Source organism: Monopterus albus, unplaced genomic scaffold, assembly GCF_001952655.1.
Source record: "Monopterus albus unplaced genomic scaffold, M_albus_1.0 scaffold96.1, whole genome shotgun sequence".
NCBI lineage: Eukaryota > Metazoa > Chordata > Actinopteri > Synbranchiformes > Synbranchidae > Monopterus > Monopterus albus.
The window spans coordinates 2,961,233-2,974,487 of NW_018127976.1; the positions used below are offsets into that span (position 1 = coordinate 2,961,233).

General features: G+C 39.5%; 1 protein-coding gene across 8 annotated transcripts in view; it reads left to right on the plus strand.

Annotated features, from left to right (window-relative positions):
* Window positions 1-3,089: 3,089 nt before the first annotated feature.
* The window catches only part of LOC109965106 (copine-3-like), a 15,583-nt gene continuing 5,417 nt past the window's right edge, over window positions 3,090-13,255 (plus strand). The window contains exons 1-10 of one of the 8 annotated variants that reach the window (XM_020608857.1): window positions 3,090-3,249; window positions 6,330-6,520; window positions 6,918-7,097; window positions 7,314-7,388; window positions 7,507-7,578; window positions 8,176-8,256; window positions 8,664-8,753; window positions 11,572-11,670; window positions 11,806-11,892; window positions 12,117-12,176. In XM_020608857.1, the coding sequence (XP_020464513.1) occupies window positions 3,105-3,249; window positions 6,330-6,520; window positions 6,918-7,097; window positions 7,314-7,388; window positions 7,507-7,578; window positions 8,176-8,256; window positions 8,664-8,753; window positions 11,572-11,670; window positions 11,806-11,892; window positions 12,117-12,176 (1,080 nt within the window). In that variant the 5' untranslated portion in view covers window positions 3,090-3,104. The other 7 variants (XM_020608862.1, XM_020608859.1, XM_020608860.1 and 4 more) reach the window with 7 other exon arrangements.

Sequence of the window (13,255 nt, forward strand, 5' to 3'; positions counted from 1 at the left end):
ATGACTGGGTTAAAAACATGCTTTTTGCTGCTTTCCTACTCTATGTCACTTTGCATGATTGCTGATTAAAAGACTTGTTGCTCATTGCAGTATGGTCCACAAAGCAAAAGTGTCCAACATGTCCGTGTAGATTCTCAGTCATCCAGGTCATAGTAAGCTGAAAAAACTAGGGAAAAAAATCAACTGGACTAGGTTTCTGTGTATGTGTGTGTGTGTGTGCACAATTCATTACATCATCACGTGAAGGTGTGTCCTTTTTATTCACTTGACTCAAAATCCAGCATCCTGTTAAATATTGGATTCTGTCTCTGATGTTTGAACGTTCCACAATCTTTCATTAATTGGATTTTGTCAAATCGCATGCAGAACTGTGGGGTGTTTGAGTTGCGGCGACTCTGATTGTTGCACTGCTATAGTGAAGTAATTATTTTTCTGATTCTTGGCTTATTTTTATCTTATTAAAAACACTAACCCAAGATTTTTTTACATTCTGCTTACTTGACAATCTCTGTATCAAGTTAATGATCACACTCCACAATATTTAGATTTAAAGGTTAATATACTGTGCTTAATCTGTGTTTGTAGTATTCTTATACTGCTGTTTCTTCTGTCCTCCTGGGTAGTAACAGGATGTTTCCTGTGTTTGGTTTTGGAACCCAGGTTCCTCCCACCTGGCAGCTACGGAGAAATGTTTAGAAAACCTTTAATATCCTTAGAACAAATATTTAAAGACTTGATGAAGTTACACATATAGACCAGCATGCTGCACTTTCTCATTTCTTTAATTAATCAGCTTGAGCTGTTCAGTTGCATCAGAGATAGCATCTGCATATTTGGTTCTGTATGTGGAAAGCAGTTTATTGTGTACTATTAAAAGAGCTTAATTATTGGTGTCCTTGTGATTTGAGCTGTGCCAACCATGAACCCATTTTAATAGAGTAGGTAGGAGAGAAACTTGAGCATTTTCAAATCTGATTAAATATAAGAAAAAGCTCAGAAAATGGAAGTGACCCACCTCACACCCCTTTTCCATTTGGCTCACCGACCTGGGGTCCACAGTCGGACCCTCCTGTCATGAAGCGTGTCCCGTATCAGAAACTCACAGTGTACCTATGCCACACTTGATGCACACTTCTTCAAAGTGTATTCCTCAATTCACCATCCTACCAGTCCAAATCTTGGCGGTAGTAGGCACTTGACTACTCACAAATACTGCAAGTGTGGGTACTAGTTCTTACTTGTGTGACATTGTCATTGCAGGGAAACGGTGTGGCCTACTCTGTGCCACCTGCACCCTTTTCCTGTATTTACAGTATGGAATGGCACAAATCAGTGCCAAGAATGGTTGTTTGCAGTTTGTGCTGTTATATGAACATGGGGTTAAAAAAAAAATTCATAATCAACCCAAAATATGTGACAGGATTTTGTATTGTTTAACTTAACTTGATTTAAAGTTCACTAAAGAATTTCTGTGATTATGATACACAATACCTTGTAGTACAAGATCTTGCCAAACAGTTACAATAAAAGTAATCACAGTGTATTGTGGGTACAAAAAACATTTTACTTGATGGTTTGATAGGAATGTGTTGATTAAATGTCATTGTTTTTTGTATATTTCTATGTTTTTTAAATGTTTTTCTGCCTTTGGTCCCCCGTGTCACTTTATCCATGCTGTTACTTGGCACAGTCTCCCAGTGTTGTCACTGTATTTGTTAAAAATATATTGTCTTAATCATCAAAATCTAATCTTCAAAACCATCTAAGACAGCACTGTGCTCATGTGTCCAGACTACATCAACACCAGCACCATCAGACTGCCTGCATCAGACCTCACTCACCTACGAGACAGTCCTGGATGCATTTTCCAGAAACATTCGGGACATAGCTGTGCATAATATTTTAATGGAGATGGGAAAACAAACCAGATGCGCATGCAAAACCAGCCACTTAGTCACCATTGTATTAAAGTCTTTTCTTTTGTAAAGATATACCACAAAGTTTGAAAACACTTAAAGTGCAAATCTGAGCTTTATGTGGCTCACCCTGGTGTGTTTTGGAGTCTTCTTCTCGTTCTGGTGCACCAATACTGTACAGTGACATTGAGAACCTGATTACTGTTAAATTGAATATTAACCTATTGTAAGATCAGCTGGGTTGAAGAAGGAGGTAGACACCAAAACTACCCTTTTATGAGAGTTTCCATGCCTCAACACCACACGATCCTATTTACTATTTCCATGTTGGCCGAAGCCCATTAGTCCCACCAGACACCCTCCATTATGGTGCCCAGATGGCTTGTTCCTGCCCCAGTAACAGAACATGAACACACACTAACATGAACACATACAGTCTCTGTCAACAGGGCACTGGTGTTTCATTCTCTTGTGATTACTTTAGTTCGATGCCATGAGCATAGTCTTAATATACAGGGAGAGATAATACTCCACAGCTCAGTTCGTTCACCCTAATAGAGTCCTGTATCTTAATCTGTCCTGACTAATTTCACTAAAGAGTTTACACATTTACATCTCAATCTTTTACACTGCCCATGATACTATAGCAGCACTCTCCTCAAGTTGAATCGTTTCATCGGAAAAGCAAAATAGTAAAACAATGTGGCCACTAAATAGTACTGCACCCACACATCTGTCACTGCTGAGGGAGAAGGAGTAGCATTTGGACAGCTGGTCCAATGGCAGAGCATAGATTCTGAAATGTAGTTTATTAAAACTTAAAATTAAAACTCATCCCAAAGAAACTGGTCAATTTTTCACTTTTACTTCAGAGGCAGATGCAACAGGAAACTGCAACTGACAGCATTCAGGCATAATTCATTCAACATGAAATACACAATAATACATCGATAATTGTCAAATAATATAATGTACATCATTGTAAACTAGGCCATTTTGCATAATGAGTAATTCTACTTTTAGTACTTTAAATATATTTTCTGCAAATACTTTTGTATTTTTACTTAAGTAACATTATCAGTGCAATACTTTTACTTGTAGCAAAGTATTTTTACACTATGGTATTGCTTCCTTTACTTAAGTAAACAACCCGAGTACTTTAATCAGTGCAGTAGGCCTTATGATCCCATGGCTCTCTTCCTGGAGCTGACTGACGGCTGTCCCTGTAAAGTGAAACGAGCGCACTGGGGAGTGTCCAGCGGGCACCGCCCACCACAACCACTAGTTTCTCTGCTAACGTTAAAACACACCAGGCAACGGGTAAACTGTCCAGGTAGGATATGTAAAGCTAGAATTGACACGTTGTCGTCTTCGCTTTGAGAAAATTAATAGACATAAAGGTTTTATTAGCTACTAATAGCTTAGCTACCCGACTGACATGGTGCTTGTATGCTTTTGCTCGTATCATCATGTGACTGTTACAGCTAAGTTGCGTAAGGTTGGCCAGTTATATTCGTGTTCTGTTATAGTCTAACTTTACGCCAACTGCTCTGTCGTTAACACCGTAGCGTTACATACCGACTGGAGTCACTGGTTGTCTTGTTTGAGACGTTATGCAATGCAGTCACCGCATAGCCAAGTGAAATTTACAGGTTGTTCTTACGCTGTACACAGGCTACTCACATAGTTTTGTTGGTATAGTTGACTTTATCAATAATATTCATAGTGTGTAAAAGTGGACTTTTTAGCTCAAATTTAGAAACATTTGGCCACTCGCCAAGCACGACTACACAGGCACTACAGATGGGTAAAAAGAGTACCATAATATATTCAAGGATAGGTTCGGGAATTTTAAAGATGGCCTTAAAACAGCAGCGCTATACGCACAGGTATCTTACGTGACATTAAATCTTAGTCATCGTAACCTTTCCTACACACTATCACGAAGCTCTTGGGTCACGAGGGCCAAAGACGCACAGACGTGTTTTTGCGCAGTCTAAAGTTCGTCTGGGGCTCACATGTATCTTGTAAAAAAAACTAAACAAAACTGCTGGATGTTTGGTTGCAAATTCATCAAGATTAAAATGAACCAGGCAAAACAACCGGCTTTGGGAATTAGCAATAATTTTACTGAAATGTAAAGACGATGAAAATGCTGAAAATACATACAAATGTTTGTAGAACAAAATCAGTGCGTGAGAAAGAAGCTTTAGTTGACTGTGATGTATATCTCAGCGAGTTAAACCATTTAATTAACCAAAAACCTCCAAAAGCAGATCCATCAGTTCAGCAGTCAAGGAAACAATAAAGGCACATGTGAGTTAGCTGGAATAAGACAATTATCATACTCACTATCCACCGATCAGCCATAACATTATGACCACTGACAGGTGAAGTGAATAACTCTGATTATCTCGGTACATTAGCACCTGTCAGGGTGTGGAGTATCTGAGTGACAAGGGCCAAACTGTGATGGCTGACGACCGGGTCAGAGCATCTCCCAGACAGCAGGTCTTGCTGGGTGTTCCTGGTCTGCAGTTGTTAATACATATCAACAGTTGTCTAAAGAAGGAAACACAGTGAACTGGCGACAGGATCATGGGCACTGATGGTTAATTGCATATGGGGAACAAAGGTAAACCTGTGTTGTCTGATCCCACAGAAGAGCTACTATGGCACAGATTGCTGGAGAACCTAATGCTGGTTCTGGTAGAAAGGTGACAATGTCCAGTGCATGGCAGCTTACTGTGTATGGGGCTGCGTAGCCTCAGACCGGTCAGAGTGCCCATGCTAACCACTGTCCACCACCGAAAGTGCCTACAATGGGCATGTGAGCATCATAACTGGACCACAGAGCAGTGGAAGAAGGTGAATTGCATTTTCTTTTACATCATCTGGACGCCCGAGTGTGTGTGTCACTTGCCTGTGGAAGAGATGGGACCAGGATGCACTATGGGAAGAAGGCAAGCAGGTTTTGGGCAATGTTCTGCTGGGAAACACTCCGTCCTTTCAAGTGGATGTTACTTTGGCATGTACCACCTGCCTAAACACTACTGCAGACTAAGTACACCCCTTCATGGCAGCGGTATTCCCTGATGGCAGTGGCCTCTTTCCGCAGGATAATGTGTCGCACTGCAAAAATGGTTCAGGAACATGACCACAAAGTTCAAGGTGTTGACTTGGCCTCCAAATTCCCCAGATCTCAATCCAATTAAATACAGTATCTATGGGATCCATGGGGGCCTCACCTCGCACCTTACAGGACTTAAAGGATCTGCTTCTGACATCTTGGTGCCAGATACCAGAGGACACTTTCAGAGGTCCTGTGGAGTCTGTGCCTCAACAGATCAGAGCTGTATTGGCAGCAAAAGGGGGACCTACACAATATTGGGTAGGTGGTCATAATGCTGTGGCTGATCAGTGTATGTCAAGCAGAAAATAAAAATAAATCTCCAACCACTCAGATGAATAGACGGTCCATCTTTAAGTCTGGGATCAAGTTCTCCTTAATGTGAGACAGGACTAAAATAAAACAGTGCTATGTGGCTGTGGCTCATGAGGTAGGGCAGTCATCTCCTGACCAGCAAAGTTGGTGGTTTGACTCCCGGTCTCCCCGCATGCCTAAGTGTCCCTGAGCAAGACACTGAACCCCGAATTGCTCCCGGTGGCTTAACTAGCGCCGGTGCATGGCAGCCTGTCGTCATTGGTGTGTGAATGTTGTGTGTGAATGGGTGAATGGTGTATGATCTTCTGTAAAGCGCTTTGGCCAGTGTAACACACTGTGAGAAAGCTCTATATAAAATACAGTCCATTTACCATGTCCCCTCCCAGACTTTTCAAATGATATTGCACCCAGTGAAAATGAACCATTTAGCTGGGTTTATGGTGATCAGAAAACTGTGTTCCCTGTTCTCCTGCTGCTCCTTTTCCACTAATTCTTTGTAGGAACACTGTATTTTGGGTTTTTGTAGTAATATGGTCCAGCAGCTGTGCCGTAATTGCTTAGCTTAGCGCTGTTCTGAGGGCTTTGGCAGGAGCACAAGGACAGAGACAAAGGATTTTATGGAACTGAATTTTCAATTCCAAGCTGACAGAATCTAGAAATGGCTGCTTTACACACTGTATGAATGTTGTTACCTGTATTGTATGTCTACAAAACTCAAAGCGAATGTGTATACAGTGCAAAAAATAATTAAAGGCGTAATTACTTTTAGGCAATTTTTTTTTAAGGAAGTTTCGCTGAACCGGGAAAATAAGTAACTTGAACTCCTGATGAATAAACTGGGGATGGAACAAGAGTTTAGATGGCTGTAGCCTTCACTGCAAGTTACAGTACAGTTGTAACATGGCTGGTTATGAGTGTGGTATAAAAATGATTTTGTCAAGATGTTTGTCTGTGTTTGTGTCAGTCAGCTCTTGTGTGCGAGTGTGCCCTCCAAGCTGTGATGGCAGCCGTTAGAGCTCCTGGTCCTGGGGCCGCAGCCTGTACAACAAAGGTGGAGCTGCAGATCTCCTGTGACAACCTGCTCGACAGGGACACATTCTCAAAGTCTGATCCTCTTTGTGTGCTTTTTATGAGCAGCTCAGGGTCCCACTGGTGCGAGGTAAGGAGGTTAAATGGTTGTTCTACTGTATACGCATACAGTATGTCTGGTTCTTCATTGAAATGTTAAAACAGCTGTGCTAAGGCTGAAGTACATGTAGTACTCAACCAGCAAATATTTGTTTTACACAGTGACCAGGAGATTTGGTTTAACATCTATTAACATTAATGTAAGTCAAAATACCAGTGCTGATCTAAAAGACCAGATGAATAAGGACAATTTTTAGTTTTTTTTGAAGTATTTCCATTATCCAGTCTCATTTCTGAAGTGAGAAAATTCAGTTATACTTCCAGTTACTGTACCTTGGAAATGTCAGGACCTGATGTGAGTCAGCAGAGTCTGACAGAGACTGTGTGCAAAGACAAATTATTCACCATGTAACCTGTATCTCTGGTAGATTGGCCGGACAGAGAAGATCCAGAACTGCCTTAATCCCAAATTTTCAAAGACTTTTGTCATTGATTACTACTTTGAGATGGTGCAGAAGATGAAGTTCAGTGTGTATGACATTGACAGTGCCAATTGCAGTTTGCATGACGCTGATTTCCTGGGAGAAATGGAGTGTACCTTGGGACAGGTAAGCCCTATGTGCTTACAACAACAGCCTATTTATCATGCTTCATTCTCTTCATTTGGGTTAACCATTAAAACCAACACGTATTAGAAGTTGTTGGTTTTTTTTTTATTATTATTAAAGAACTGTCATTGGAAGTGGTGTTGGTACTGTGGCATGTCGAATGATGGTTAAGATAACTGCATACACTTCAGAGAAGTGTTTTTTTTTTTTGTTCAGATTGTGTCCTCAAGGAAACTAACAAGACCGCTGGTCATGACGGACAAAGCAGCTGCAGGAAAAGGAACCATTACTGTGAGTTTCTTTCTTTCAGATTGGCATGACATTTGCAGTATTGATGAAAGGTGATTACAGGCGTTCGAGTGTTCCTTGCACTTATATTTTTAAAGCAATGCTGTATAATGTTTTGTAGATATGTGCAGAAGAACGAACAGACAACAGGGTGGTGGAATTGGATGTTGCAGCTAGAAAACTGGATAAAAAGGTATTGATTGCCACATTTGGGTTATGTTTAGAACTATTAATGTAGATGACCCCTCTGTAGTTAGAAATTCAGCAATATTGCAGTGGTCTTTGCTACTAGAAATAGTTTTTTGTGAATATAAAAACATTATCTAAAGTTAGTTTCACTATACAACTACATATCAGGGCTTTGGTGGCTGGAGTGTTACCAAGTCAGCTTGGTTTCCTTGTTTTCGTCTGTCAGTTTATTGAAAGCAAAGTCAACCTTTAGCAAGTTTGGGAAAAAGTTTGCTGTCGGGGTGGCACTGCATATGACAAAGCAGCTTTATTTATATAGCACGTTTCATACACAGACAATTCAAAGTGCTTTAAGTAAACACTTACTATGGGGGATATAATTGAAGCTTGATACGGATTAATCTACTATTGCAGTGGTGTAATCAGCAGGTGAAATTTGATGGTGAAATATAAGTTATTACCTAGGCATCTATATTGAGATTATTGTTGTAAACCACTTCAGAATTTATTATACGCACATGCTAAGACAACAGAGAAATATTAAGTACAATTAAGCAATTTAGTTTGTTCTGCTGCATGTTGTTTTCCTGTTTATTTTCAGGATTTCTTTGGCAAGTCCGATCCTTTCCTGGAATTCTACAAGCAGACAGAAAGTGGGTGGCAGCTGGCTCACAGGACAGAGGTACAGATACTCTGGCTTTGTCTGGGGACTTGGTTTCTTTGTCAGCACATGGGCTTGTAAAGTCACAATTAGACTGACATTTTAAGTTTATACAGGTAATGCCTTCCAACTAGCAAAATGGTGTTTATGACTCACCACTGTGTTACATGGTATGTGGGACATTATGTCATCATGCTGGTGTCCGTCTCTTGACGTCTGTTAGTCTGTGACACAAGAATCATACACAGTTAAAACTTTATATGGAGTAGCTGATTGGATTAGATTTTGGTGTGCTTTGCTGCTTAATTTTAATTATTAGTGCGGTTAAACCTCATCTTTTTTTGATGACAAGCCACTCTAAGCATACATGTTCTTCTGTCATGGAGATCATAGCAGGACATAAGCCAATCCAAGTGCCTCTTGTTCAGGTGGTGAAAAACAACCTAAACCCAGTTTGGAGACCGTTCCGTATCCCGCTGCAGTCGCTTTGTGTTGGGGATGTGGAGAAATCTATAAAGGTACATACACGCGACAAGAAGACAGTAGAAAATACTTGTGTACTCCTGCATTTCCTTATATACGGGGTTGCTCTTTGGGTATCATAGGATTTAAAAGCACTGTCCACTCTGTAGTTTTTTGCTCATTTTCCACCCTCATAAAGCTGCAGATGTATAAAATCCCTCCTGCCTCATCTTGGCTTTTGTAGTGCTACCTATCTGTAAATTCCCCCAGAATATTAAGTATGATAAAAGACAAAGAAGGCCAGCAAGAATTCACATTTGAAAGGATGGGACCAGTGAATTATTGGCATTTTTGCTTTAAATAAGCACAGGTACCAGAATGGTTGAAAATGTAAGTAAATGAATCAACTAATTGCTAAATTGACTAATCATTTCAGCTGTAACTGGGACATCAGAAAGTAAATTATGTAATGTCAGCTTCTTATTCAGTAACAGATGGGATAATTCCAAAATACTGTATAAATCAGTAGTATTTTACAGCTTGTTTCATATAAACCCCATTTCTAGAAAAGTTGGGACATTTTCCAAAATGCAATAAAAACTAAAATCTGTGATTTGTTAATTCGCTTGAACATTTAACTGTCAAAAGTACAAAGAAAATGGTTTCAGTGGTTTTATTGATCAACGTAATTGCATTTTGTAAATGTAAACAAATGTATAATATGATGCCCGCAACACACATTTAAAAAAAGTTGGGACAGAGGCTAAACAAGACTGAAAAGTTTATAGAATAGTCCAGTAACTGTTCTGGAAGATCTCAAAATTAGCAGGTTAACTGGTAAAAGGCTCAGACTTTGCGATCAAAGATGGGCCATGGCTCATCACTTTGTGCCAGTTGCCAATCAGTTAAGAAAGAATGTTTCTCAGTGTAAGATGGCAAACAATTTAGGTCTTTCACCATCTACAGTACATAATATTATGAAAAGATTCAGGGAATCCGAGGAAATCTCAGCATGTAAAGGCCAAAGGTGAAAACCACAGTTGAATGTGTGTGACCTAATGGTCTTGGTACAAATAAGGAAGTTTGTGTTAGCATTAGTTTATCTATGTTGTTTTTTGTTCTCTTCCTCTGATTCTGTTAAAGCACACTTATCAGGGAGAGAGTTCCCAGTCATCAGTGTAAGTAAGTGTACTGTCAACACCGTGAGTGTTCTCCATGTGAAGGATGCAGTGTCTGAGAGAGGACAGGTCAAAGTCAAAGAATACACACGGTCATTGGTTGGTTGGTTCACTGGTCAACTTACCTGAGATGTGTGACCACTGAAATCAGTGTGTGTTCCTGGTTGATCACTGACTTGCAGTGCTTTGTGTTAACTACTTGAGGAGACAGTGGGCCACTGGCAAAACAAGAACTGAAAGAAAGCTAAATTAAAGATTCTGAGATAAGCAGCAAGATCTAGTATTTCTTTAACAATCTATTGATTGTTTTAGCATCTGTAACACATTTTTATACATTATCAAAGGAAGAAGGAATATTTGGATGTTTTAGTGAAGTAAAGTTAAAATGTACTCAGTGCATCTGTACCCACATCAGGGCAAAGTTGCTTTTCATCAGTCTTGTACTAGAAACGTGTTTAATTAGAGTAGTGTGTGTGTCCTGAACCTGAGCAGCACAGCTACAGCCGTGCTCTCCTGGCCTGCGTTAACCAAGCAGCTGCTCTACTTCTGCTGAAGTGACACAGCCAGGTACCACAGCAAACTACAGTACTTTTTCTGGTAATTTCACCACATTTTATCTTCTGTTAGTTAATATATTTTTAATTAAATATGAATTGCAGTTATCTGATATTCAGTAAATCATTGACATCACTATTTTCTATCTTTGCTTTTTTTTTTATGAAGCTTGAAGTTGTAGACATCGATAGGTCTTGAATACTTCAAACTAGCTGCAGAGTTTATAGGGTGGAACAACTTTCAGGCATCAGAACTCAGTTTTTTTTTCTTAAGGTTATGAACCACACGTCTTAATAATACCATGTATTTATAAGCATTTCAATTTTTTTAAATATAAAATCTTAATTTGAAATGTAACAGGTAGCTATATCTGTTAAATACTTTGGTAAATGTACTAAATTACTTTTCACCACTGTCAACAGGTAAGTTGGTCAGTGGGTCAATTTCCCATTACCTGTTAATGACATTCTTGGTTTATAGCAATCTTATAGACCAACTATAGCATCACACAGTTCATCTAATCTGTGTTGGTTTCATATTGTGTTTGTCACTGAAGCTACAGTGTGCAGATTCTGGACAGGTACTCTCTGTATCCTGCTCTGAAGGAGGCAGTCAGGGACTTTGCTCATTGCTAGTTAGAAGACCTGTGTGTGTGTGTGTGTGTGTGTGTGTGTGTGTGGTTCTGTTACATTTTTCTCTAACAGGGTCATCCTCACATGTGGAGCTTCATCATAGCATGCCTTTGTCTCATCTAGGCCTTTTTCTCTATAGGAACTTACCAACCCAAAACGGAACTTGCACCCTTTGTCTCGGGTTTAGCTTGTGGTCCCACTGCCCCAACCTGCTTTTGAGACAGGTTTGAGGAGCTAAATATGGCACCCTTTAGGAGGTGGTACAGATTTTCAAGTCATACTTATATCAAACATGTTTGATATTTATAATTTGAAATTGGGGAAGTTCTAAGCCAGTCAGTAGCAATACAGTGGTCTGTAAACCCCATTGAATACGGGTATGAGAAGCTCCAAGTCATGGCTCATTGAGTTCCTGTGGTTGAAAATCCACTAATATTTCATTTCAACATAATAATCTGAATATAACTAGATTTTTTTCTCACTTAAATTCAAATATCTCTCTTTCCCAGATAGATTGTTATGACTACAACAACAGTGGATCTCATGAGTTGATCGGGTCCTTTCAGACCACACTTTGCCAAATACTGGAGGCTTCAAAAGCGTATGCGGTGAGCTTTGGATCTTTATCAGTTTTGTGATTTTAATGGAAATGTCCACAGAGATATACAAAAAAGGGTTTGTCTGAACCTTGGTGGACATATGTGGTATGTGACGAATGAATTTCTTCCTTTGTATGGTCTCAGGCTGAGTTTGAATGCATCAATAGCAAGAAGAAAGAGAAGAAGAAAAGCTACAAAAACTCTGGGGTTATCATTATTAAACAGTGCAAGGTACTGTGGGTTTGTTTATTTTTCCTGAAGTGTGTTTTCCTAGTTTAGTATATGAAGTCATATAGATGATAGAGAGATGTTCTCTCTCAAACTGCCTCTATCCAACAGAGGTGTACAGTATTTTTATTTAGCTGTATCTTTTACAATTAACAGGAGAACAGAAGATTTTTTTCTGGTTTTTTTTTATAGTAACAGAATTTCATGTCATCAATATTTATTTGCAGATAGTGAAGGAGTACACTTTTCTGGATTACATAATGGGCGGCTGTCAGATGAACTTCACTGTGAGTACAATATCTGACTTAAAATGCATATAAAGGAACAAAGAAAATATTCACTTCTGAAATACATGGGTAAAAAAAAGTGTTGTCACCCTTGCACCTCACTGAAGCAACGCCTCATTCTTCCTGAAAGGAAGCCTTTTGTTCATAAAAACAAAGACGCTGTGAAAAGAGCTGAATACTTGTTCTATGAAGAGCTTCTAAAATGGCCTGAACAACAATATTTGTATACCTCAGAAGTGGTGATAAATAAATGGATGTAAAGGCTACAAAACCATCTCCAGGCCACTTGATGTTCCTGTGACCACAGTTTCTAATATTAAGAAATTTAAGGTCCATGGGTCAGCCCTGTAGCATGTGGTTACCAGACTCAACAGAAGCACAGTTTTAAAAGTAGGAAAGAGCAGAGGGCCCTGAGCTCAGGGCACACCAGTGCCCAGTCACCAGTAACCTGATGGAAGAAGACCGAGGAAGAGCACACTTTAAAAAGAGAACCCTACAAACTGAGTGGAGTTTGTCAAAATGTATGTTGACAAACTCTAATGCTTCTGGGAGAATGTCCTATGCACAGATTAAATAAAATGGGTGTTTTTTGCCAAGTCTGTGTTCACAGGTTTAAAAAAAAAAAAAAAAAAAGAAGCTTTCAAAGAAGAGGACACCATCTCTGCTGTGACACATGGAGGAGGCTCATCTGTGTTATGCGGTGGTTTTCCTGCATCTAGAATCTATGCACTGACATAGATAGGTTTTAAACCAATTTGGGTTTAAAACTAGCCATGGCACTGACATGTGTATATTTGCCCTAAAAGAATTGGTCAGTAAATATAAAAGCAAAAACTCCTCTGTATTCATGTGGCACGGAAATTTGGTGCATGCTCCGTGGGAGTAAAACTGGCTTTGTTTAAAGCTTATTGTACTTCCTTGTACACTGCTCATCTGTGGTGTAATTATAAAAAGGGCAGTCTTCGGAAACTGTCAGTAGCTTACAATGACGCCCTAAGGATATTATTGAGAAAGCCTAGATGGACGAGTGCAAGTGATTTGTTCGTGTCATCTCGAGTTAGTACATTTTCCGCTGTTTT